Source organism: Carassius gibelio, chromosome A1, assembly GCF_023724105.1.
Source record: "Carassius gibelio isolate Cgi1373 ecotype wild population from Czech Republic chromosome A1, carGib1.2-hapl.c, whole genome shotgun sequence".
NCBI classification, from domain to species: Eukaryota; Metazoa; Chordata; class Actinopteri; order Cypriniformes; family Cyprinidae; genus Carassius; species Carassius gibelio.
In genome coordinates, this window is record NC_068371.1 from 33,339,811 (window position 1) to 33,365,519 (window position 25,709).

At 43.9% G+C, this 25,709-nt stretch overlaps 2 protein-coding genes across 6 annotated transcripts in view; both read left to right on the forward strand.

Annotated features, from left to right (window-relative positions):
• Nucleotides 1-25,709, forward strand: part of LOC128020811 (NACHT, LRR and PYD domains-containing protein 3) — a 638,518-nt gene that overhangs the window by 127,274 nt on the left and 485,535 nt on the right. The window lies entirely within an intron of this gene.
• Nucleotides 827-25,709, forward strand: part of LOC128020587 (NACHT, LRR and PYD domains-containing protein 12) — a 137,751-nt gene continuing 112,868 nt past the window's right edge. Inside the window, exons 1-3 of one of the 4 annotated variants that reach the window (XM_052607455.1) lie at nucleotides 827-5,986; nucleotides 20,477-20,613; nucleotides 20,733-20,855. In XM_052607455.1, the coding sequence (XP_052463415.1) occupies nucleotides 5,984-5,986; nucleotides 20,477-20,613; nucleotides 20,733-20,855 (263 nt within the window). In that variant the 5' untranslated portion in view covers nucleotides 827-5,983. The remainder of the gene's footprint in view (nucleotides 5,987-20,476; nucleotides 20,614-20,732; nucleotides 20,856-25,709) is intronic. The other 3 variants (XM_052607293.1, XM_052607239.1, XM_052607374.1) reach the window with 3 other exon arrangements.

Here is a 25,709-nt window from a genome sequence, read left to right on the forward strand (position 1 = left end):
TCCTTGTTTATCTTGTCAGTCCAGTCCTGTTTTAGTTATTTAGTCTTTACCTTGCTCCGTGTTTTCCCCCTCGTGGGTTTTGTTTTCCCCTTTTTGTAATAAACCCTTTGTTTGAGAATCCCTGTCTGCACCTGAGTTCCTCCCTTGCCAAAAACCCTGACACCCAGATGATGCTAACCTTGAATCAACAAACAGAACTAACAATTATTGCTAAATGTATGACTGCATCATATAATAACTATTAATTACTAATATTGATAGTTCATCGTATAGCTGCCTACGTCTTGTATTATTATTATTATTTTTTTATTTTTTCTAAAATCCTGTCAAACGTGCACAAACTACTAGCTACTAATAAATATTGTAGAAACATAATTTTCTGTAAAGTTGCTTTGTAACGATTTGTATTGTAAAATGCGCTATACAAATAAACTTGAATTGAATTGAATTGAATGTACGCAAAGTAAACAGTGATTACAAGGTGTATGGTTCCATTTGGTCTATTAAATTTTCACTGACAGCCCAAATTTAGACTTGTTTTAGCCTAAATGTCTGGGTTGTGTTTGGAACGCTACTAGACGTCTTTTAAACACAAAATTGTTTGCTGGGCTCTTGCTATGAGGCCACAGTGCTAACCACTCTCAGAAATTTACATTATATACAGACAGAAATGTAAAAATATATGAACAAAATAGCTGTCATGAAAAGAACCTTATTACCTTTTTGCAACTTGTTCTACAGTTTTCTCTTGTGTGTCAAGGTAAAGTTTGTTGGGTACCCTCTTTCTCTCGTCTTTCTCGAAAAAGTTGCTAAATCTAGTGACAAAGTCGCCAAGTTGGCAACACTGGGCACGATCAGCTATGCGCATCCTGTGACGACTGGGTGAATGAGAAGCTGGAAACAAGTGCGAGTATGAACAATATTTAATGAAAACAAAACAAAACAAACAAGAATACAAACAACGCTGGGAAGATGACAATCCAAGATGATGAAGGCAGTGAGTAATCCAGATGGTGGTGGAGAGTTGGCAGCAGGTGAGGATGGCACAGGAACTGCGGGGAATCGAGCCGAAGGTAAGTGGTGATGCTTGTGAAGGTGCGATGAGTGGATGAGGTTCCGGGGGAAGACACGGACATAATAATTAATAATTCATTACATTTATATAGCGCTTTTCTAGACACTCAAAGCGCTTACATAGTCAGGGGGTATCTCCTCATCCACCACCAGTGTGCAGCATCCACCTGGATGATGCGACGGCAGCCATAGTGCGCCAAAACGCCCACCACACACCAGCTTACTGATGGAGAGGAGACTGAGTGATGAAGCAAATCAGCGGATCTGGGGGTTGTTAGGAGGCCATGATGGTCGGAGGCCAATGGGCGAATTGAGCCAGGATGCCGAGGTCACACCTCTATTCTTTTTCGAAAGACATCCTGGGAATTTTAATGACCACAGAGAGTCAGGACCTCGGTTTAACGTCTCATCTGAAGGACTGTGCTTGTTGACAGTATAGTGTCCCCATCACTACACTGGGGCGCTAGGACCAACACAGACCACAGGGTGAGCACCCCCTGCTGGCCTCACTAGCACCTCTTCCAGCAGCAACCTAGTTTTCTCAGGAGGTCTCCCATCCAGGTACTGACCAGGCTCAGCCCTGCTTAGCTTCAGTGGGCAACCGGTCTTGGGCTCCAGGGTGATATGGCTGCCGGCATAAAAACGCAGACAAACGCATCCAAACGCAGAACAACACAGAAGCAAAGAACATTTACCAACATGAAACAACGCTCTCACAAACACAAGACGTGAGACAAGCCATTAAATAGGGAGAGAGTGATGAGTGACAGCTGCTGCTGATGACAATTAACGGAGACGCCCACAAGCTAATCAGTGCAGACGCAAAACACACAGACTTCACTACAAAGTGCAAAACCCAGAGATCAGGGTTTACCAACCGTGACAGTACCCCCCTCTAAGAACACCTCCTGGAGTTCCCAGAAGGGCCTACCTGCTGATTGTAATCATCAATAAGGGAGTGATCCAATATGTCCCTAGCAGGTACCCAACTCCTCTCCTCCGGACCCTAACCTTCCCAGTCCACCAGGTACTGGAATCCTCGTCCCCTCCATCTTGAGTCCAGAATGCGATTAACCGAATAAGTCGGTTCCCCATCTACGAGACACGGCGGCAGGAGAACCGGAGTAGGCGGATTAATATGTGCATAAAACACGGGTTTAATTTTGGACACATGAAAAGCGGGGTGTATCCTCCTGTACGCTGGAGGTAGTTTGAGGCGGACTGTCACAGGACTAATGATCTTGGTGATAGTAAACGGGCCAATAAATTTGGGAGATAACTTGTTAGATATGGATCGCAGAGGAATGTTATTGGTAGAAAGCCACACTTTTCGACCCACGACGTAAAAGGGAGGCTTTGACCGGTGGCGATCGGCCTTGGCCTTAGTACGCTCCCTCATCCGGAGCAGAGTCTCGCGGGCTCTGGTCCAGGTGCAGTGGCACCTCTGGACAAACGCGTGAGCGGAGGGGACCGCGACTTCAGATTCCAGACTGGGAAAAAACTGGTGGCTGGAAGCCTAAGCTGCACTGGAACGGAGAAAGGCCCGTGGCTGACACTGGTAACGAATTGTGAGCGTACTCCACCATAGAGGGTTGTTGGCTCCAGGAAGAAGGATTCTTGAAGACCAAACGTCGCAAAGTCCTCTCTAAATCTTGGTTTTCTCGCTCAGACTGCCCGTTACTTTGGGGATGATAACCCGAAGACAAGCTAACTGACGCTCCTAGCAATTTACAAAACTCTTTCACTTCAGACCTTAACTCCTCCGGCACAAATAAATAGTTCGGTGGACAATAGGGTGGAGGCGTTACCCCTTCTAAGGCCGTCTTTACCTTCAACTCGACCTCCCAAACGAGTGCTGAGACCACTACTTTCTCAGGTAAAATACACGCGGGAGTCACCGGGCGTGCCGAGGGATCAAAAAAACGTGATAAAGAATCGGGTTTGACATTTTTGTAACCCGGGCAGTACGATAGTAAAATCAAAGCGACCGAAAAAAGTGCCCAACGAGCCTGCCTGGAATTGAGTCTTTTGGCAGTTCTAATGTATTCTAAATTCTTATGATTGGTCCAAACAATGAAAGGTACCCCTGAGCCTTCCAGCCTGTGACGCCACTCCTCTAAAGCTAATTTGGCGGCCAAGAATTCTCTGTTATCAATGTCATTATTGCGTTCAGCAGGAGATAAACGATGGGAAAAAAACGCGCAAGGATGTACCTTATCGCCTGAGGCATCACGTTGGGACAACACTGCTCCTACCCCCACCTCTGATGCGTCGACCTCCACCACGAACTGCCATGTGGGGTCAGGGGTCACAAGGATGGGAGCCGAAACGAAGCGGCTTTTGAGGTTAGTGAACGCAGTCTCAGCTGCGTCTGACCACCTGAACGGAGTACTGGGAGAGCTTAGGGCCGTCAGAGGTGAGGCTAGTTGGCTGAAATTGTGAATAAAACGGCGATAGAAATTGGCGAACCCCAGAAACCGCTGTAGGGCCTTACGGGAATCTGGAGATGGCCAATCTATCACAGCCTTAACCTTGTCAGGGTCCATACATATTCCCTCGGACGAGACGATATACCCTAGGGAGGGAACAGACTGTGCATGGAATACGCATATCTCCGCCTTGACAAAAAGACCATTCTCAATTAATCTCTGGAGCACTCGTCTGACATGTTGAACGTGTTCCTGGAGAGATTAAGAAAATACCAGTATGTCATCCAGGTAAACATATATTAAGTGATCTACCATATCTCTCAACACGTCATTAACGAGTGCTTGGCAAACCCCTGGCAAGTTGGAGAGCCTGAACGGCATCACCAAGTATTCAAAGTGCCCTCTAGGGGTATTAAGGGTGGTTTTCCATTCATCCCCTTCCTGATGCGGACCAAATAATAAGCATTACGTAAATCCAATTTTGTGAGTACGGATGCTCCCTGTAACCTCTCAAAAGCTGAAGACATAAGTGGTAATGGATAGGTGTTCTTTATCGTAATGTTGTTCAGCTCTCGGTAGTCAATACAAGGTCGCAGAGAACCATCCTTCTTACCCACAAAAAAGAGTCCCGCCCCCGCTGGAGAAGAGGAAGGACGGATGAACCCAGATGCCAAGGAATCAAAAACACATCCGAGGGCAATTCGGATGCCCCTCAATATTTGTACAATTCACCGTATAAAGATTAAGAAGCTCTGCAACTAACAAAAACAAAAAGGGAGAAATAGGACATCCTTGCCTAATTCCTCTCCCAATGACAAAACATGGGGAAGTTCCAGAAGACAAAGACACATTCCTAGTAATTTCTTTATACAGTTTTCACAAATTTAGGTCCAAAACCAAAATGTCTTAAGGCTTCATACATAAAGGCATGCTCTACTGTACCAAACGCCTTATAGAAATCTAAAAACAGAATAAGCGCATCATTATTAGAAGAAGTATAAAGTCGCTTATAGAAGTCAGCTACAAAATTAGAAATTTTGGCTTCATCGTTAATGAGATTACCATTAATGTCAAGGGCTGAAATTCTTTGTAATTCACCTCTTCTTTTTTTTTTCTAAATTAAAAATAATATGTAGGATTCCTTTAACCAAATTCTTACCATTTTGCCCTTGATCTAACAAATGCACCTTTGGCCTTCTCTGCATAAATAACTTCTTCTTGTCCTGCTCACTAGGAGAGGACAGACATAAAATATGATTTATTTCCTTTGTAATTGCAGAGCTTCTCGACTCCTTTGCCTTTGAAAGCTGTTTGTTAAACTGTATAGAGAATCTCCGACACTCACACTTAAAAAGTTCCCATTTTGCAATAGCAGAGTCTGAGTTAACTTTAACATTTTCAGTTATATTTTTGATACCTGAACAATATAGAGAATTTTGTAAAAAAAAAAACGTATTCAGTTTCCAGTATCCTGGATGTCTCTCAAAACTATTATGAGTCTCCAATATTTCAAGATCGATGCAAGCATGATCCGTTAAAGGGGCAGGAGAAATGGTACAAGAACTAATAAAGGACATTAGCCAGTCAGATATAAGCCAGAAGTATTTTCTAGATTTTTGTGACATGTCTGCTTTATACCATGTAAATGAGACATTGTTTCCATGGACGTGTCTGTGAACATCTAGCAAATCAAGGCTGCTACTGTAACAAACAGTCCACTGAAGGCGAGCGTAGTGAGAACCCAAGTGCAGTTTATTGTCAAAGGTGGTAATCCAAACATCCAGACATGATCCAAACAATAAACAAATACTTAACTTGAGTTGACGAGGAACAGACTTGACATGAACAGACTTGACATGGGATGAACAGACTAGACTCACAGACAGCAGGATACAACATTAATACACGACAGAGGACAATGGCAAAAACATGGCTACTTAGACAATACAGGTCTCATGACAAAAACAAACTAATGGAAAACGAGACATGACTAAAGCAACCAATGAACTAACAGAACTGATAAATCACATGACAAGACAATAACCAATGAGAACATGACATATACACAAGACAGAGATACATGAGGGCAAGGGAAGTGACACAAACAGAATGAAACAAACTACAAAATAAAAGACATGAAAACAGTGAACAAGAAACAAAACCCAAAACACACTTTACACCCCCCCCCCAAGGGTGGCTCCAGACGCCCAAACAACAAAAACTTCAGGAGGGTGGTGGAGTGGAGGCGGAACAGGGGGAGGGATGGAGGGCCAGGCCCGTGGAAAGGAACAGGACCAGGGCCATGGAGCAGAGACAGACCATGAAGCAGAGGGGGACCTGGGCCGTAAAGCAGAGACAGACCATGAAGCAGAGGGGGACCTGGGCCGTGGAACAGTGACAGACCATGAAGCAGAGGGGGACCTGGGCCGTGAAACAGATCCAGAGCAGGCAGAGCATGGAGCCATGGCGGTGCTGGCTTAATGGTGAGCCATGACGGTGCTGGCTTAGCGGGGTGGCCAGGCGGTGCTAGCCTAGCGGGGTGGTCAGGCAGTGCTGGCCTAACAGGGAGCCATGACGATGCTGGCCTAGCGGGGTGGCCAGGCGGTGCTGGCCTAGCAGGGTTGCCAGGCGGTGTAGGCAAAGCTGGAAGCCATGGTGGAGCAGAGACATGGACAGACCACTTGGCCATGACAGTACAAGTAGTGAGTTCTTGAGCGGCCTCGTTGGCCATTACAGGACAGGCAATGAGTTCGTGGATGGCCTCCGTGGCCATTACAGGACAGACAGAGAGTTCATGGATGGCCTCCTTGGCTGTGGCAGGACAGGCAGAGAGTTTGTGGACGGCCTCCGTGACCGTGACAGGACAGGCAGAGAATTCGTGGAAGGCCTCCGTGGCCATTGCAGGACAGGCAGAGAGTTCATGGACGGCCTCCTTGGCTGTGGCAGGACAGGCAGAGAGTTCGTGGACAGCCTCCGTGGCCGTGACAGGACAGGCAGAGAGTTCGTGGACGGCCTCCGTGGCCATGACAGGACAGGCAGAGAGTTCGTGGAAGGCCTCCTTAGCCGTGACAGGACAGGCCACTGGAGTGCAGTGTGAAGCTCACACGCTGAGGTGTGACGAGGCTCTTGAAGTTCAGCTGAAGCGTGACGAGCCTCTGGAAGTTCAGCTGAGGCGTGACGAGACTCTGGAAGTTCAGCTGAGGCGTGACGAGGCTCTTGAAGATCAGCTGAGGTGTGACGAGACTCTTGAAGTTCAGCTGAGGAATGACGAGACTCTTGAAGTTCAGCTGAGGCGTGACGAGAGAGAGAGTACTGGGTGGCTTGTCTAAAAAAGTTTGATTGATGAGGGTCATAAAAGCCATCTGTTCTGGACACCTGTTTGGACCCGCCCCCAGGAAAAGGTTATAAACAGATGAAATAGAAACAATGTAATGATCGTTTTTTGTACTCTGAAAATAGTAAAAATGATGTTAAAGTTGTTACAAATGAAATAAAAAGAAAACTAGGTTACTGGTTATTTATCTAAGACAACTAAACAAGGCAAAAACTAACAGATACGTTTGTTAAGCAATATATGTCCGAGCATGTAGCATTGCAATTTAAAAAGGTGTTTTGTTTCCAGCTAGAAAAGAAAGAAAACTAGGTAACAGAGTTTTATAGCATTTGTATCTTACCTCAAACTAAAAAAATAAGCTAACGTAAAGCAACGATACAAACCAAAAGTTGGCATTTGTCACTCCGGGTGAAAAGTTAAAACAAAAGAAAAAAGATGGTATGCATTTACGCAGATCTAAAATAAAAAAGGGAACAAACCACGTCTTTTAAACACCAGCACAAGATACTTGTCAAAACTATGTTGTACTCTACCACTAACTACAATTTTAAAAATCGAGACTGCTACTGACAGAGAGTTAAACAAAATTTAAAAAAAAGATCTCCCAGCAAAGGTGTCTCCGTTAAATCAACCTCACAGCACCGCTCACACACTCAAAATGCCTACGTCCGGTCCCACTCAAACCACTTCTTCTTCTTTTTTTGACGCAAAGCTTTAGGTGCATTTATCACCATCTACAGGGCAGGAGTGTGGAGCATTGACGTTAATGAAAACTTACTCAAACATAAGAGACAAAAGAAACACAAAAATTTAATTAATTAATTAATAATAATAATAATAATAATAATAATAATAATAATAATAATAAACTTAGTAGTGATTCTTTAAATCCTGTTTATCAACTCTTTGAGATACTTAATCTGTGAAACATTTCTATAGTCACATCTTTATTTAATTTTTAAAATGAGATCTGATTTATTTCTATATTAAGTGCTTCTGTAAGTTGTAATCTTTCGTTGTCATATATTTTACATTTTATTAAAATAGGTTCAACTGTTTCAGGAAGATCACATTTAACACAAAGTCCAGACTCATTTTTTTCCTCCATTATTTCCCATAAATAATGATTGATTAAGTCCAATGTGTCCAATTCTATGGCGATTCTATCCTTTATTCTCACCAAACCATTTAATTTGCCACATATCTTTTTATGTTTTTTTTTATTAGCCCTTTTATTTCTAATTTACTCATTGGACTATTAAATTCGATGTCTGACATTTTAATGTCTTTATCTGATCCGGTACTTCATAGCCTTCTATTCCTATATGTGCAAGTATCCATACAAGATAAATATTTGTTTGTATTCTGAACAAACTCTGTAAAATGACTGACAAAATGTATTGTCTAGTTGAAGATTTGCCACTCTTTAAACTTGATAGTGCTGAAAATGAGTCTGAACATATGACTACTTTAGCTATATTAATGTCTTCAACCACACTGAAGAGTCAAAAATATGGCAATCATTTCTGTAGTATAAACTGAAAGATGATTAGATGTTCTTTTTGCTATTCTATACCTAACCCTTGCATGGAACATATATCGCTGCTGCTGCTGCTGCATGGACTGTTTCAGGATCTTTAGATACATCAATGTATATGAGTTACTTTAAAACTAAGTGTTTATTTATTTTATTTTAATAAGCCACTCACACTTAATTTAGCAGACTAAATCCTTTTAATATGTCTTTTATTTTGTCAATATTAACTTCTGGCATGAAATTTTACATTCATAAATGTATGTTTTTCAACTCCCCCACCACCCCCCACCCCCCGACCTTAATGTGTATCAGTCACTCCTATTTTCCTTCTCTCCTAATGTCTCCACTGCTAAAATGACATACTACCATAACAAAATTAACAATTCTTCTAACGCTTGCATGATTTTTAAAACATTTTCCACATTTCTTTGTCCTCCTCCTCCCCCTCCTGCTTCATCGCTAATAGCTGATGACTTTGCCACATTTTTCATTAATAAAATTAAACACATTTGTGCACAATTTTCCACACCACAATCAATCAAGCTCATATCACCAGCAAACTTACACTCATTTACAATCACACTCTCTGAGGCAGAAGTCTCAAAACTCATCCTTTCTAATCACCCTACCACTTGCCTACTTGAGCCTATTCCATCTCATCTCCTTCAAGCCATTTTTCCTGCAGTTGTACCTACACTCATTCACATCATCAACACATCCCTCCAAACTGGTGTTTTTCCCTCATCATTTAGACAGGCTCGTATAACTCCACTACTTAAGAAACCCAGCCTCAACCCATCTCTTTTAGAGAACTACAGACCAGTTTCCCTTCTTCCTTTCATTGCAAAAACACTTGAACGAGTTGTGTTCAACCAAGTCTCTACATTTCTCACACACAACAACCTCATTGACAGCAACCAATCTGGCTTCAGAAGTGGACATTCACCTGAGACTGCCTTGCTCTCAGTTGTTGAAGCTCTAAGACTGGCAAGAGCAGAATCCAAATCTTCAGTACTTATCCTACTTGATCTGTCCGTTGCTTTTGACACGGTTAACCACCAGATCCTCCTATCAACTCTACTGGCAAAAGGCATCTAAGGAACCACACTTCAATGGTTTGAGTCTTACCTATCAGATAGGTCCTTCAAAGTATCTTGGAGAGGTGAGGTGTCCAAGTCACAACATCTAACTATTGGGGTGCCTCAGGGCTCAGTTTTTGGACCACTTCTCTTCTCTGTCTACATGGCATCATTAGGTTCTGTCATTCAGAAACATGGATTTTCATACCACTGCTATGCTGATGACACTCAACTCTACCTGCCATTCCATCCTGATGATCCGACGGTAGCTATTCGCATCTCAGCTTGTCTAACAGACATTTCTTGCTGGATGATGGACCATCACCTTCAACTCAACCTTGCCAAGACAGAACTGCTTGTTATTCCACCAAACCCATCGTTTCATCACAATTTCACCGTCAAGTTAGGCACAACAACCATCACTCCTTTAAAAACAGCTAGAAGTCTTGGAGTTATGATTGATGATCAGCTGACTTTCTCAGACCACATTGCTAAAACTGTCCGATCCTGCAGATTTGCTTTATACAACATCAAGAAGCTCAAGCCCATTCTTTCGGAACATACTGCACAACTCCTTGTTCAAGCTCTTGTTCTGTCCAGGCTGGACTATTGCAATGCCCTCTTGGCAGGTCTTCCAGCCAGTTCTATTAAACCTTTACAATTAATCCAGAATGCGGCAGCAAGATTAATTTTTAATGAGCCAAAAATAATACACGTCACACCTCTGTTTATCAATTTGCACTGGCTTCTAATAGCGGCTTGCATAAAATTCAAGGCATTGATGTTTGCCTACAAAACTACCACTGGCTCTGCACCCATTTACCTAAATTTGTTACTTCAGACTTATGTGCCCTCTAGAAGCTTGCATTCTGCAAAGGAAAATCGCTTGATTGTGCCATCCCTAAGAAGCTCAAAGTCGCTTTTACGGACTTTTAAATCAAATGTTCCCTCCTGGTGGAATGACCTCCCCAACTCAATCTGAGCAGCTGAGTCCTTAGCCATCTTCAAGAATCGGCTTAAAACCCATCTCTTCCATCTTTATTTGACCCTATAACTTTAACACTCACTATTCTAATTATATTCTTTAAAAAAATCGAATTACCTTTCTAATCTTTTTGTATTCTATTTTCTTTTCATTTATTATGCAATTGTGTGCGTGTGTGTGTGTGTGTGTAAAGACCTCTAACACTAGCTTGCTCATATCTTTTTTTATTCTATATGTTTTCTTTTTATTTATTATATTATTTAAAAGCCCTTAAGACTTGTTACAGCACTTATATATCAATTGCTCTTCTTGTTGTTTTTGATTGCTTCCACTGTCCTTATTTGTAAGTCACTTTGGATAAAAGCGTCTGCTAAATTAATAAATGTAAATGTAATGTAATGAAAATCTGTTACTCCCCTACTTTTTCTTTATTTGTATATTTTTTATTTTTCTTTGCTGTTGTTTTATTTATTTATTTTACATTTATTTTGTTTTATGATGTAAAGAGTGTGAACGGAAATTGAGTGTTATCTCAGACCATATTTGTAAATCTACCTGTAAAGCATACCTCTCATTTTTTTACTTTAAAATTAGGTTAACCTATACGATTTTATTTTTTCGTCGAAAAAGTGTTGTTTTATTTTATTTTAATAAGTCACTCACACTTACTTTAGTAGCCTAACCTTAATCCTTGAATATGTCTTTTATTTTGTCAATATTAACTTCTATCATTGCTATATCAATTAAAACATGCATTTAGGCATACAAAATCTAACTGGAATGAAATGTTTTGGAAAGTCTTTGATTTTCTTGCCAAAGACTTGGTATCATTTGTATCGTAAAACGTCTAAACTTTTACAACATTAAACGAAAGGCTAAATATTTCATCTCAAGTAGTGCATAGAAGCGCGTCTGGTGTCTGGCATCTGGTGTCTTTGTGTTTACTGTTACGACCATGTCAGCGAAGATTGTAAAACATCTAAAGGTTTTCGGGGTTTGCAACTCAACTGTAATCTAATTAGTTTTGCACGGTTCTGGCGATGTAAATAGTGGTGCTGCTGGTCAGTAAAACTCAAAATTTTGTATTCAGTGATCAAAGCATGACAATTTCAACTTTATGACATAGACCTGTGAGAGCGAGGTTAGCTGAAAGTTCATTTACTGGTCAAATGGATGTGAGATCTTTTAACAAGTCAGACAATGGTATATAGGAAAATGTTGTTTAATTTGAGTTAATGTTGTTTAATTTGAGTTAATTTAGTTTATTTTCACACACAAAAACGTAAACATACAGAAAACATGAACATGTAACCAAACAAACACAAATATACCCCAAACTCAAACAAGTACGTAAATATACAAACTAAGTCACAAACACAAAGAAACCTATATTATATTGAAAATTTGTTGTCATAAGTTTTCTTTGAAACCAAAAGTGTTTCTTATACAAGTTGCTACAAATGTCTCACAGAACTAACAACATATTAGACTCTCTTTCTCACTTTACAACAATCTTATATCTGATATAAACTAGGATAATATAATGATGTTAAGTAAATGTCTCGTATGAAGACGAAGTTTAAAGCAATATTTTAATACCCAAATTCACAGAAATATTGCTTTGTATGAACAAAGAGGCCCGCTAACACAAGAGCAAAAACTAAGAAACACAACATATAAGGCCCTAAGCGTAAGACCAAACCATTGCAATTAGGATGTTAATACTGTGGTAAACAAAATCAAACAGAAAGAGCTAACAAAGTCATGGAAACATGTCGTTCTGGTTTCAAAGAGTAACGCTATGAAAAACATTGCGGTTTATATCTCACAACTGTCACAGTGTCTGGTTTGTGTTCCCTGAGTAACCACTAGATGTCCTCCTTCCCCACGGTGTCTGTCACTTCCTGAACCACATTCCCCACGATCTCTGTCTTCTCATTGCACTCAGCTGTCACTAATCATTAATCATTGCACTCAGGCCATTCCCCATTAGCGTTTGTCATTTCCCTGTGTATTTATACCCTGTCTGTCTTAGTAGGTGTTACGGAGTCCTTGTAGTATTCACAACCATTCCAGTCTTGTTCCTGACGTGTGTTTTCTTGTCTGTTTTTGATTGTTTGGATTGCTACTTTGGTTTTGACCCTGCCTGGACTGATTACGATTTGGATTACCCCAATAAAGGACATATCTGCACTTGGATCTCTCTCTGTGTTTTCCTGTGTCCCGACCGTGACAGAAGGACTCCGTCACACACGAGATCCAGCAGTATGTCTTCTGATGTTTCTTCCCCAGCCACCGAGCGGGAGAGAAGGAGTCGGTTCGAGGGAACCCGCCTGGTAGTGTTTCGCGGGACCAGGGGAGGTCGCCGAGGAGTGAGTGGTCGAGAGGAGGTTCAACAGTGCTCTCCACCATGGCCCCCCTTCGACCTGGGGCTCGTGTGAGACGGATCGGAGACGGATCGGAGCCGCCGTCTCACAATGGCGGACGGAGAAGGGAGAGGAGGTGCACGTCTGCCAAGCCAGCGCCATTGCACAAGATGGCCACCAGCACAGCACCACTGCCCATGATGGCCGCAAGTCCAGTGCCATTGCACAAGATGGCCGCCAGCCCAGCACCACGAGGCAAGATGGACGCCAGCCCTGTGCCACAGTACAAGATGGCCGCCAGCCCAGAGCCACTGCACAGAATGGCCGCCGGACCAGCGCCAAAGCACAAGGTGGTTGCCAGCCCAGCGCCACGATGCAAGATGGCCGCCAACCCAGCACCACTGCCCAAGATGGCCGCTGAAACCTTTTTGGATTATTTTTCTATGTTGACCAAGGTCCTAGAGATTCCCAGGAGTGTTCACGTCCCGTCTGCTGATCCAGAGACGTTTCACATCACGTCTGCTGAGTCAGCGCCACAGTACAAGATGGCCACCAGTCCAGAGCCACTGCACATGGTGGCTGCCAGCCCAGAGCCACTGCACAGGATGACAGCCACAGCTGACCCTCCAGAGTCGAGTCAGGTTCCAGTTGACTCTCCAGAGTTGAGCCAGGTGCTCGTGGACCCTCCAGAGTCAGGGCTAGTCACCATTGACACTCCGGATTCAGGGCTAGTCACCGTTGACCTTCCAGAGTCAGGGCTAGTCACCGCTGACCTTCTGGAGTCAGGGCTAGTCACCGTTGACCCTCCATAGTCAGGATTAGTCACAGTTGACCCTCCAGAGTCAGGATTAGTCACCGTTGACCTACCAGGTTCAGGGCTAGTCACGGTTGACACTCCGGAGTCAAGCCAAGTCACCGGTGAAATTCATGGACAAAGGCAAGTCACCAATGATCTTCATGGGCAAGGTCCAGTCACCAGTATTCTTCATGAATAAGGTCAAGTCACCATTGATCTTCATGGGAAAGGTCAAGTCACCAGTGTTCTTCATGAGCAAGGTCAAGTCACCGACTATCTTCATGGGCAGAGGCAAGTCACCATTGATCTTCATGAACAAATGCAAGTCACCAATGATCCTCATGAACAAACCCTTAACTTGTTCATGTTCTCTGTTTCAGACTTGTCCAACCAGACTTGCTCTCCGGTCAGTCCGATCCCACTGTGGTGGTCTTCTGCACCGCCCTGGTGGGCTTCAGTCTTGACTACACGGATGTGGTGGTCTTCTGCTCCGCCCTGGGGGGCTTCGTCCCGACCACACGGTTGTGGTGGTCTTCTGCTCCACCCTGGTGGGCTTCGGTCTTGACTACACGGATGTGGTGGTCTTCTGCTCTGCCCTGGGGGGGCTTCCGTCCCGACCACACGGTTGTGGTGGTCTTCTGCTCTGCCCTGGGGGGCTTCGGTTTTGACCACACGGATGTGGTGGTCCTCTGCGCCTCCCGGGTGGGCCTCTGTCTCGACCACACGGATATGGTGGTCTTCTGCTCCACCCTGGAATCCTGCCCAGTCGGCACTGTCCTGGGTCCATGAACGTCCTGACCCACCCTGATCTCCTGTTGTGTTGTTGTTGTTGTTGTTTTTTTTGGTTGTTGTTCACTTCCTGTCCCTGTTCCCCTCTGTGAACCTGGCCCTTCGTCCCTCCCCCCGATCCTCCGCCGGTCCACCTCCCTCCTGGTCTCCCTGTTTTGTGTTGCACTTCTGGTCTCTGTTCCCCGCTTTACATGTTCCTCTTGTCTCTGGTTTCCCCATTTTTTTTTTTTTTTTTACCTGGCCCTCCGTCCCTCACCCTGAGCCTCCACCTGTCCACCTCCCTCCTGGTCTTGTTTTGTCAGTCATGTCTTGGAGCATCTGGTAACCAATCCGTAGTGAGGGGTTATTGTCACAGTGTCTGTTTTGTGTTCCCTGGGTAACCACTAGATGTCCTCCTTCCCCACGGTGTCTGTCACTTCCTGATCCACATTCCCCATGATCTCTGTCTTCTCATTGCACTCAGCTGTCACTAATCATTAATCATTGCACTCAGGCAATTCCCTATTAGCGTTTGTCATTTCCTTGTGTATTTATACCCTGTCTGTCTTAGTAGGTGTTACGGAGTCCTTGTAGTATTCACGACCATTCCAGTCTTGTTCCTGCCGTGTGTATTCTTGTCTGTTTTTGATTGTTTGGATTGCTACTTTGGTTTTGACCCTGTCTGGACTGATTACGATTTAGATTACCCCAATAAAGGACATATCTGCACTTGGATCTCTCTCTGTGTTTTCCTGTGTCCCGATCGTGACAACAACTCAAATTTTAGGTGTACTTAGCAGTTCTATTGTGCTGTTAGGGTATATTGTACTTATTGTCATTATGAATATGTGTACGCTTATTTTCATTTCAACATCTTAATGGACACTTACACAGTTTGTCTTAGTGTTTTTCGACAGAATATTTGAAAACATTACATATTTGAAAAACATTACATATTTGAAAAACATTACATATTTGAAAACATTACATATTTAGAAAAGTCTTAAAACATGTAATCAGCTTCATTACTTTTTTAAAGAAATTTTAATAGTTACACTACTTTTTAGATTTTAAATAGGGTAATTTTTTTTTCTTTTTTTCACGCATCTATTTTCATTTGTCTCTGGACTCTTGCTAAAAACATTTGAGTGCTGACATGAAGCCTACATGGAAGCTAAAAAAGAATACTTTTTAAACTGTTTTAAACAGCATGGTTAACAACACCAATTGTAAAGTGAGAAAGAGAGTCGAATCTGTTGTTAGTTCTGTGAGACATTTGTAGCAACTTGTATAAGAAACACTTTTGGTTTCAAAGAAAACTTTTGTCAACAAATTTTCTATATAATATAGGTTTCCTGTGTTTGTAACCTAGTTTGTATATTTACGTACTTGTTTGAGTTTGGGGTATATTTCATTCATTACATTCTCAGTACATTTATGTTGAGGGTGAAAGATCTAGGGGGATTAATAAAAATTATAAATGTAACTTATAAATGAAACAAAAATAAATTAAATTAACTCAAATTAAACAACATTTTCCTTTATACCATTGTCTGACTTGTTAAAAGATCTCACATCCGTTTGACCAGTAAATGAACTTTCAGCTAACCTCGCTCTCACAGGTCTATGTCATAAATTTGAAATTGTCACGCTTTGATCCGTCATTTAGCCTTTGGTGTAATGTTGTAAAGTTTAGATGTTTTACGATACTAATTATAAAAAGTCTTTTCAGGCAAGAAAATCAAAGACTTTCCAAAACATTTCATTCCAGTTAGATTTTGTATGCCTAAATGCATGTTTTAGTTGATATAGCAATGATAGAAGTTAATAGAGACAAAATAAAAGACATATTCAAGGATTTAGGTTAGGCTACTAAAGTAAATGTGAGTGACTTATTAAAATAAAATAAAACAACCCTTTTTCCCAACAAGGATTTTTGTTGAGACGAAAAAGTAAAATCGTATAGTTTAACCTAATTTTAAAGTAAAAACATTGGTTGCTTTGAACATTAACAAAGACAGGTATGCATTACTGGTAGATTTACAAATACAGTCTGAGATAACACTCAATTTTCATTCACACTCTTTACATCATAAAACAAAATAAATGTAAAATAAATAAATAAATAAAACAACATTGAAGAAAAAAAAATATAAAGATAAAGAAAAAGTATGGGGGTAACTGGTTTTCACATTAAGAAAACAAAGTCCTCTAATGAAGAATACAAAAATCTTGCTTTGGGACTTTTAATTCCTTTTAACGTCTCCAAATACATCACAAATTCCTCTTTAAATGCCACAAAACGTGTGTGGGGGGGGGGGGGTATTGGGGTTGGAAAACAGTCTCAGGTTACGTATGTAACCATAGTTCCCTGAGTAGGGAATGAGACACTGTGTCCTCTAGGGGGCGCTTTGGGGAACATCTCGTCGTGACCCATGTCTGAAGGATACATTGAATAAACACCAACTTGTTGGCCGGCGACAGCCTCCGACGTCACTACCGGCGTGACTATAAGTCACCCCCGGGAGAGCACGTCATTATCTTCTTCGTCTGAAGCTTGCATCCGAAGCATGGCAGGGAGCTAGAGGACGCAGTGTCTCGTTCCCTACTCAGGGAACTATGGTTACATACGTAACCTGAGACAGTTCCCTTTCGAGGGAACTTCGAACTGCGTCCTCTAGGGGGCGCTTTGGGGAACAGTATACCCACGCTGCCATGCTGAGGGGAGTGCAGGCCAGAATCATGGCGAGTACTAAGTACCAACTCTACCATTTCCATGGGAGTTGCCCCTGGGACGTTTAGACGGCTGTCTGTGACAGTACCCCTTACGGCCAAAAGGCCTAAGCTACATACCAAACTTTATTGTTAGGACCTCGGCCCAGGGTAGAGCTGAAGGCTTGGAATCAGGAAAGATTACTTTAAAGGGATACGGCTAAGTACCTAGCATTTGTACCAAGTCTTGCCTGTCACACAGGGGCTACCGCTAGCTTACGCATAAGCTTGCTGAAAGAGCTGTCTCAACAGTTCTCTAGTAGCAACACCCTGTTTAGATGGGTATCCGAGGATACATGGGTGGAGTGGCGCCCAAGATGAATGGGGCTTTTATCAACTCAAGAAAGGGCACGAAGCAACCGCGCGAAGCCCTCACCATATAGGATTTTAGAAAGAACGCAGAATACTAGAGTGCGAACTTACCAGAGTGTGGATTTCAGAAAGTGTGCAAAGACTTCACGTGCACACTAACCATAGCATGGATTTTCAAATACTGTTCTAAGGAGGGGCTCTCATGGCACTCCGATAGAGCAGCTTATAGATGGAATAGTGTATCTCAAAACAGTATGATTGAGAGTCATCAACTCGATTCTATGGAAACAATACTGGAGCGCTCTGGGGAAAAAACTGAGATCTCAATCTCATACGAGAGGAGAACTCTGGGCTCACAGTAGCGTGCTCATAGGCGTCCCTTTTTTGGAAAAAGGGGAGCGCTGCTAAATTACCATGAGAATCACCCAAATAGCCCCTCATGTTGAGGGAAGCGATGCTTGAGGAATGGAGCCCAAGGAACCAAGGTCTAATCATCTCAAGAAAGGGAACGAAGCGGAGCGCGTAACCCTTATCTACAATATTTCAGAGAGTCTTGCGTGCAAACTTACCACTTGTGGATTTTTAGAAAGTGCGCAAACATTTCAGGTGCACACTGACCGCCATGTGGTTTTGAGAAAGTACACACCTCGGGTTGACCTGTCCGGACATCCGTGAAATTCCTTGCAGTGCTGTGCCAGGCCTGATGATCAAGGAGGCTCCCTCAGAAACCTGTGATCTCAGCCGCCTAATACCGGAACATGAAGCCGGATGGCTGCTGCTGGTGAATGTTTAGTAAACACTGTAACTGAGCACTGCAAAGGAAACTCACAGAGTTTATTAGTAGACACGTAACCACCAGCAATTAAATACACATAAGTATATACAGAGAGGGTTACATTTACTCACCCACCCTCCTGCGCCAGAGCCCCGCTCAAGGGGCGCCTCCTTTTAGTCTGGACCATCAGTCAGGTGGTTGCTATGAACAGAGAACCATAAAAACATTATAGGTCCAGCATAGGAGACTGTTGTGCGAGAGGTTTCCACCTAACCTCGATCAGGTGGAGAGCTGGTGGTTACAGGGGAATTAGGAAGGGGAGGATAAAAACAGAAGTTAACCCTCTGAAGTCGATTAACGCATATATGCATTATGAGGCAATTTTCTTCTGATAACCTCTTAGACTCCAGAGGGTTAAAAATCCCCAAAGGGAACGAGTAAATACATCGGTATCACTCCGATTCGGACGAGAATGCTGCCTCGTCTAGATCATACCCCTTAGGTTCTGCTTACGTCCTCGTGACCCACGATTCCTCTAACCCCTGCCCGCAGGTGGGGGAGGAGCCCGAGTTGTGACCCTAGCCTTCTGTGCCCATCTTTGATCCTCAGATCGAGACAGGCCAGGACCCCTATGTTGTTCGGGCTCAGACCTGGACCTTCGTGGACCGAAGGATCTGAAAGCAGCAGAGCGCCTTCGTCTCCCTGAACTTCTCAAATCGCCGTCTCATTGGAAATAGCAAAAAGTTCAGAAGGCGAAACCTGAGCATCGAGCAGAAAGCATGTTCATCCACAGATGTCTCTCCGCTGCCACCATAGTCCTGCCCATGGCGGAGGCAGCCTGCTTGGTAGCACGGAGAGAGATCCATGGTGCGGCGCAGCTCAGCTACCTGATCAGAAAAAGGCCCCTGCCTCTATCCAGGTCTCTTAGCAGATCAGTCTGATATGCTTGAAGCACCAGCATTGTGCTGTAATAATGCCACAGCCTGACCTGCTACTGCGTATGCTTTTGCCATTTGAGCGAGATGATTTTCTGAAGGGGCTTAGATGGCAAGGAGGGAGATTAAGAGAGGATGTTTTGCCTGCAGAAAGAAAACATTTTCAGATATAAAAATAATTTATAAATAATTTATAAAAAATTTAGCTCTTCATAAGGGGGCATTCCCTCCTAGCCGCTTTCGTGCATCACCTCGATGTCGGCAGAAAGTCCCTCTTTAAACCATTCAAGCAGATCCACCTGTATTCTGTATTTTTTTTCAGAAGAGAGACGAACGAGAGCAGAGCATTTTCCATTGAAAAAACGCTCACAATGCACACAGACGCAAAGATCGCGTGTGTCATCGGGTGTCAAATAACGCCGACACGGATGCACACATCATCTAAATGCTTGCTAGTTGTCGCCATGATAAACAGAGAAAGATCGCCCTTATCGGTTCTTTCAGATGCACGCTTCAGACAAAACAGTCAGTGAAGATGAAAAAGATTTACAGTGAATTTACAGTGAATGTGTCGGGACGGGCTCGGACACAATGTGCTCGGGCTCGGGTAGGGTCGGGCTTGATTTGTTGGGCTCGATGCTCTAATGTAATGTGAATACTTAAATATAAAACATTACCGTGCTTCTGTAGGCCAGCGTCAATTCACAAACGTTGAGGTTTAGTAATAATGATTGACAGATTTTGATGGCTATGGAATATTTACACACTCTATTAAATTAGCAGGTTTATGATGTTTAAATCATGAATCTAATGTCAAATATAATTTCAGCTTTAATGTAATGATGCAGAAAATGCCGTCACACAGTTTTTAATGCTCACCAATACTCATTTCATTATTCCAAAAAAACGAAGAATGTTTTCGGCACAAATATTATTTCTAAGGAGAAACTAGGAGTAACTGATGCTGATGTATTAACTCTGGTCTGATACTATAAAAACACGTCTTTCTAATCAGCGAAGATTTGTCAGTCTGGTATCAGTAGTTTATATTCTGAACAAGCACAGAATCACTACACTGCTGCATGCTTAGAAAAATAAATTATTACTAAAATAAATTATCAGTTAGTCCGTTGGATATGTCGGCTGACACAAAAACCTGATGTCAGATTACAGCAGCATAAAACACACTCGACCTCTGAACAGAGATTCATGATTTCTGTTTTGATTCATTCTCAACAAACACATGAGCACTGAGTTCCTCCTCTGTTGTGGTCAAAGTGTTTCTGTTATTTGTTTTGTTTTTTTCATTGACAGACCTCAAATCAGTTCTTCATGATGGAGATCAGTGAGAGATCTTCATCTCCAGATCACAGCTGTGTGTCTCTGAAGAGTGACTGGTCCATGACAGAGCCTCCTAAACTCAGTGCTGGACCAGTGACCTCTGACCCCAGGTGAGACACTGTCCTGTACTGGAGCCAATAGACTGACTCCTACAACATCATACATCATCTGAACTAATTGTGTTGCGTTAATTACTGTGTGAAGATGTTTATGAATAATTATATTTTAGAGTTAGCGGTATGAAGAGGAAGAGATCTTCATCTCCAGATCACAGCTGTGTGTCTCTGAAGAGTGACTGGTCCATGGATAATCCTCCTAGATTCAGTGCTGAACCTGTGACCTCTGACCCCAGGTGAGACACTGTCCTGTACCGGAGACAATAAATTGAATCCTACAACATCAAACATCATCTGAACTAATTATAGCGCTTCTCGATTAATCGAATGTGATTGTCATGTTCATCTTGTCAGTAAAGTGGTTCTGTGATAGGGTGACCACCCGTCCCGCGTAGCGCGTGCGCGCACAGCGTTTGAAGCCCAATTCATGTGTCCCGCAAATTGAGACTGTGTCACGCATAATCAATGCTTGCTCAAAAAAAGTTGGTCGCTCTATATCCTGAGTCACCAACCCCTTGATCGCGGTCAACAAGTCGATCTTGGAAGCATTTTAAGTCGATCCTGAATATATTTCAAAATATGAGAAAAAAAGGTGCGAGCCTCCAGTGCGAGTTGGGAGGTGCGAGCCTCCGCTGACTGCGTGCGCACCTCCCAAAACAGACGAGACATTTATACTTGATGCAACTGTTTTAGACTGAAAACCAGACCATACAACTGATTTAGACGCGGATGCCGGTGTGATGAGATGTACTAATATCCATCTGCTCGGGCATGATTGTTTTAGGCCTGTAATTGATTGATAGGGATGGCACGGTTCGCTGAAAAAAACCAAACCATTCGGTTCACCACACACGGTTCGGCACGCGCTTCAACTTAAATCTGACAAAGCATCTGCAATATCATCTGTATGGCTTGCTATAAATGGCACGTTAAAAAAACAGGGTTCAGCTAATAAATGTTTCTGGTGATGCTTGCGCATTCTGGCTTCCCAGACATTACAAATGAGAGGGAAAAAAAACCTGGATAAATCATTTACTCTTGTTCAACGCGAATGCTGTATATGAGCAGTAATTTATTCCGTCATCACCTTGGTGCTGATATCTGTGTTTAAACTAAACTCATTTAAGCTTTGTCAGTTTAAACATGTAAGAGCCAGAGGACGCGAGTTCGCGCGCAGTGAGAAGATTTGTGCATGAGCTCATCCGAAGCGCTGGGCACGCACGCAAATATAAGCTCTCACTGAAGTATTGTGTTTAAATGGACAAATTCAAACAAAAATCATGTCAAAATGCCTGTTTTGGTAAGTTTCCTACAGCAGACATAGCCAGCTGAACGTAGGCCACTGTATTAGTGCATTCTCTTAAAGTGGCAGTCTTTATATTAATCGAATAGCAACAACAAAGAAATCACTCACTGCTCCTGATTAAAAAGCTTTTGTAACTTTAATAAAGAACAATCTTTAATTTATACAAAATATTTTTGAAGAATTGAAGGATGACTGTTGTCATAATATTGTGTATGCTAGTTGCAATAACCTTAGTATTTTCATTTTGAAGTGTTTGAAATATGTTTTAAAAGGGAAAGTGAAACAGTACATTATTGGCTTAGGCCTGTAATTGACTGATTATTGTGTTTATATATGAGTAATAAGCCTTTGGAAATACTTAATGTTATATTACTGTTGAAAATGTTGAACTATAGTTGATAGATTGTATAGTTATATACTATTTGTATAGTTAAATAATTTGCTAGTGACTGCAGGCAACAAGAATGTCAGAGTAGAACTTACATTGTGGCTTTTTAAAAATTTTTTTGCAAGTGGTAGATCTTGGTTTAAATTTGTACTTTGGATGTGATCTTAGGCTCGAAAAGGTTGTTGACCACTGCGCTATATCCTCGAGCCCAGGCAGCCAAACGAACATTACTTGACAGTTCAGCATGCTACTGTTGCCACACCCACCCCTGTAAGGTGCTAGAAATGGGTACACCACTATCAGTGAGTCTGCCCATGGGGTGGGGGCACCACCGTGCAAGGCACTGTCCCACATTGTCCCTCAGAAACATACCCCTTGTCCCCCCTTGGGCTTATTAGCAGGTGGTCACCCTATTCTGTGATTAGTAGTGAATCTCCATCAGGTGCTTTCAGATCGAGCAGCATTTACTACACAGAGCCGTAGTTCACTGATGAACTACACAAAATATCATTTATAATCACAACCGATATAATCAAAGGATCATGAGACCGAAGAAATCATTCTGTGATGATGAAAGCTGTATGTGTAGCTTCTCAATAAACTACAGCTCTATGTAGTAAATACTGCTCCATCTGAAAGCATGTGAAAATAACACGCTTAATAACATGTTTTTACTCCAATCCTCACCGTTATAGATCACTTTTTCAAGGCCGCCCACTTTATTCCCCTAAGCTCCCCTCCGCCAGGGAGACCGCTCAGATGGTTTTAGAACACGTTTTTAGGATCCATGGTCTCCAACAAAACAAAACAAGAACACACGGCAAGAGCAGACTCAGGAAAGTATCACACATAAGACAAGGACTCCGTGACACAGACTCAGACAGACCGGGTATAAATACACAAAAGGATAATGAGGGAACAGGAGACAGGTGGGGAACAATCAATTAACTAAAACAAGGAGGAAGGTGACCAAATAAGGGAACAGGAAGTGATAAGGTGACAGACACCGTGGGAACGGAGGACACCTAGTGGAAACCCAGGGAACACAACCCAGACACTGTGACAGGACCCCCCCCCCCCCCCTCTACGGAGCGGCTCCCAGACGCTCCACGATAGACAAAACAGAGACCAGGAGGGAGGCGGACAGGTGGAAGCTCAGGGGGAGGGACAGAGGGCCAGAAAAGAAAAACATGGGGAACAAGTACCAGAATGAAAACACAACACAGGGAGACCAGGAGGGAGGAGGACCGGAGGAGGTTCAGGGGGAGGGACGGAGGGCCAGACTAACAGAGTGGAACAGACAGAAACATAACAGAAACCAAGAAACACAAAACAGAAGTCCATGTAGGACATCATGTGGCGCCCACCAGGGCGGAGCAGAAGACCACCACAGCCATGTGGTCAGGGCGGAAGCCCCCCAGGGTGGAGCAGAAGACCACCACAACCTTGTGGTCAGGACGGAAGCCCCCCAGGGCGGAGCAGACGACCACCACAACCGTGAGGTCAGGACCAGAATCCCCCAAGACGGAGCAGACCTCCGTGTGGCCGGACCAGTGGGGACGACAAAACTCTGGTAATCCCCTGGTGTCCTTACTGGACTCCAGAAGATCGGTGCTGGCCTGACACTGCTCATGAAGATTATTGGTGACTTGTATTCGTACATGAAGATCATTGGTGACTTGTATTTGCTCATGAAGATCAGAAGTGACTTGCCTTTGTTCATGAAGATCACCGGTGACTTGACTCAATCCTTGAAAATCACCAGTGACTTGACTCAGTCCTTGAAAATCATCAGTGACTTGACTCAGTCCTTGAAAATCACCAGTGACTTGACTCAGTTCTTGAAAATCACCAGTGACTTGACTCTGAAAGGTCAACGGTGACCAGACTAGTCTCTGGAAAGTCCATGGTACCTAGCCCTGGCTCTGGAAGGTCATCAGTGACTAGCCCTGACTCTGGAAGATCAGCGGTGACTAGCCCTGACTCTGGAAAATCAGTGGTGACTATCTCTGACTCTGGAAGGTCATCGGTGACTAGCCCTGATTCTGGAGGGTCCACAAAGACCTGACTCGACTCTGGAGAGTTCACTGGGACCTGACCCGACTCTGGAGAGTTCACTGGAGCCCTGATTCTGGAGGGTCCACAAAGACCTGACTCGACTCTGGAGGGTCAACTGGAACCTGACTCGACTCTGGACTGCCTGTGGAGACGTGAGGCGCCTCGGCTTCGGGCACCGCCTCTGGAACGGCATCGGGCACCGCCTCGGCCTCCGGAACATTATCGGGCACCTCCTCGGCCTCCAGAACAGCAACGGGCACTGCCTCGGCATCGGGCACCACCTCGGCCTCCGGAACAGCATCGGGAGCGGCATCGGGCACCGCATCGAGAACAGCCTGGGGCACCGCCTCGGCCTCCGGAACAGCATCGGGCACCACCTCGGCCTCCGGAACAGCATCGGGCACCGCCTCGGCCTCCGGAACAGCATCGGGCACCGCCTCGGGGACGGCAGCGGCCTGCTTGGGCACCGCCTGGACGGCAGCGGCCCGCTCGGGAACGTTCTCTGGGCTTTGAGGAATGGTAGACACCTGTCTCCTCCTCCTCCGCCCTCTATGATGGCGAGTCAGTGGCACCTTGTCTGGAGACTCAGGCGTTGAGTCCTGTGCTGTGGCGCTGGGCTGGCGGCCATCTTGTGCTGTGGCTCTGAGCTGGCGGCCATCTTGTGCTGTGGCGCTGGGCTGGCGGCCATCTTGTGCTGTGGCTCTGAGCTGGCGGCCAAGACGTGAACCGTCTTGGGAATCTCTAAGATCTTTGACAGCATCTCGAAGTAATCGAGAAAGGTGTCAGCGGCCATCTTGGGCGTTGGTGCTGAGCTGGCAGCCATCTTGCACTGTGGTGTGAGGCTGGTGGCCATGCACCACAGCGGCGCTGGGTTGGCGGCCATCTGATGCTGTGGCGCTGGACCTGCGGCCATCATGGGCAGTGGCGCTGGCTTTCTCCTTTGACCAGGCGGGTTCCCTCAAACCGATTGCTTCTATGGGGAAGAAGCGTTAATCGACATACCGCTGGATCTCAAGGTTGACGGAGTCCTTCTGTCATGTTCAGTGATACAAGAAACACAGGAGAGATCCAAATGCAGGTACGAGGTTTATTGAGGGGCAATCCAAAAGGGGTAAACAGTCCAGGCAGGGTCAAAACCAGGATATCCAATAAACAAAACAAAAACAAAACAAGAACACACGGCAAGAGCAGACTCAGGAAAGTATCACACATAAGACAAGGACTCCGTGACACAGACTCAGACAGACCGGGTATAAATACACAAAAGGATAATGAGGGAACAGGAGACAGGTGGGGAACAATCAATTAACTAAAACAAGGAGGAAGGTGACCAAATAA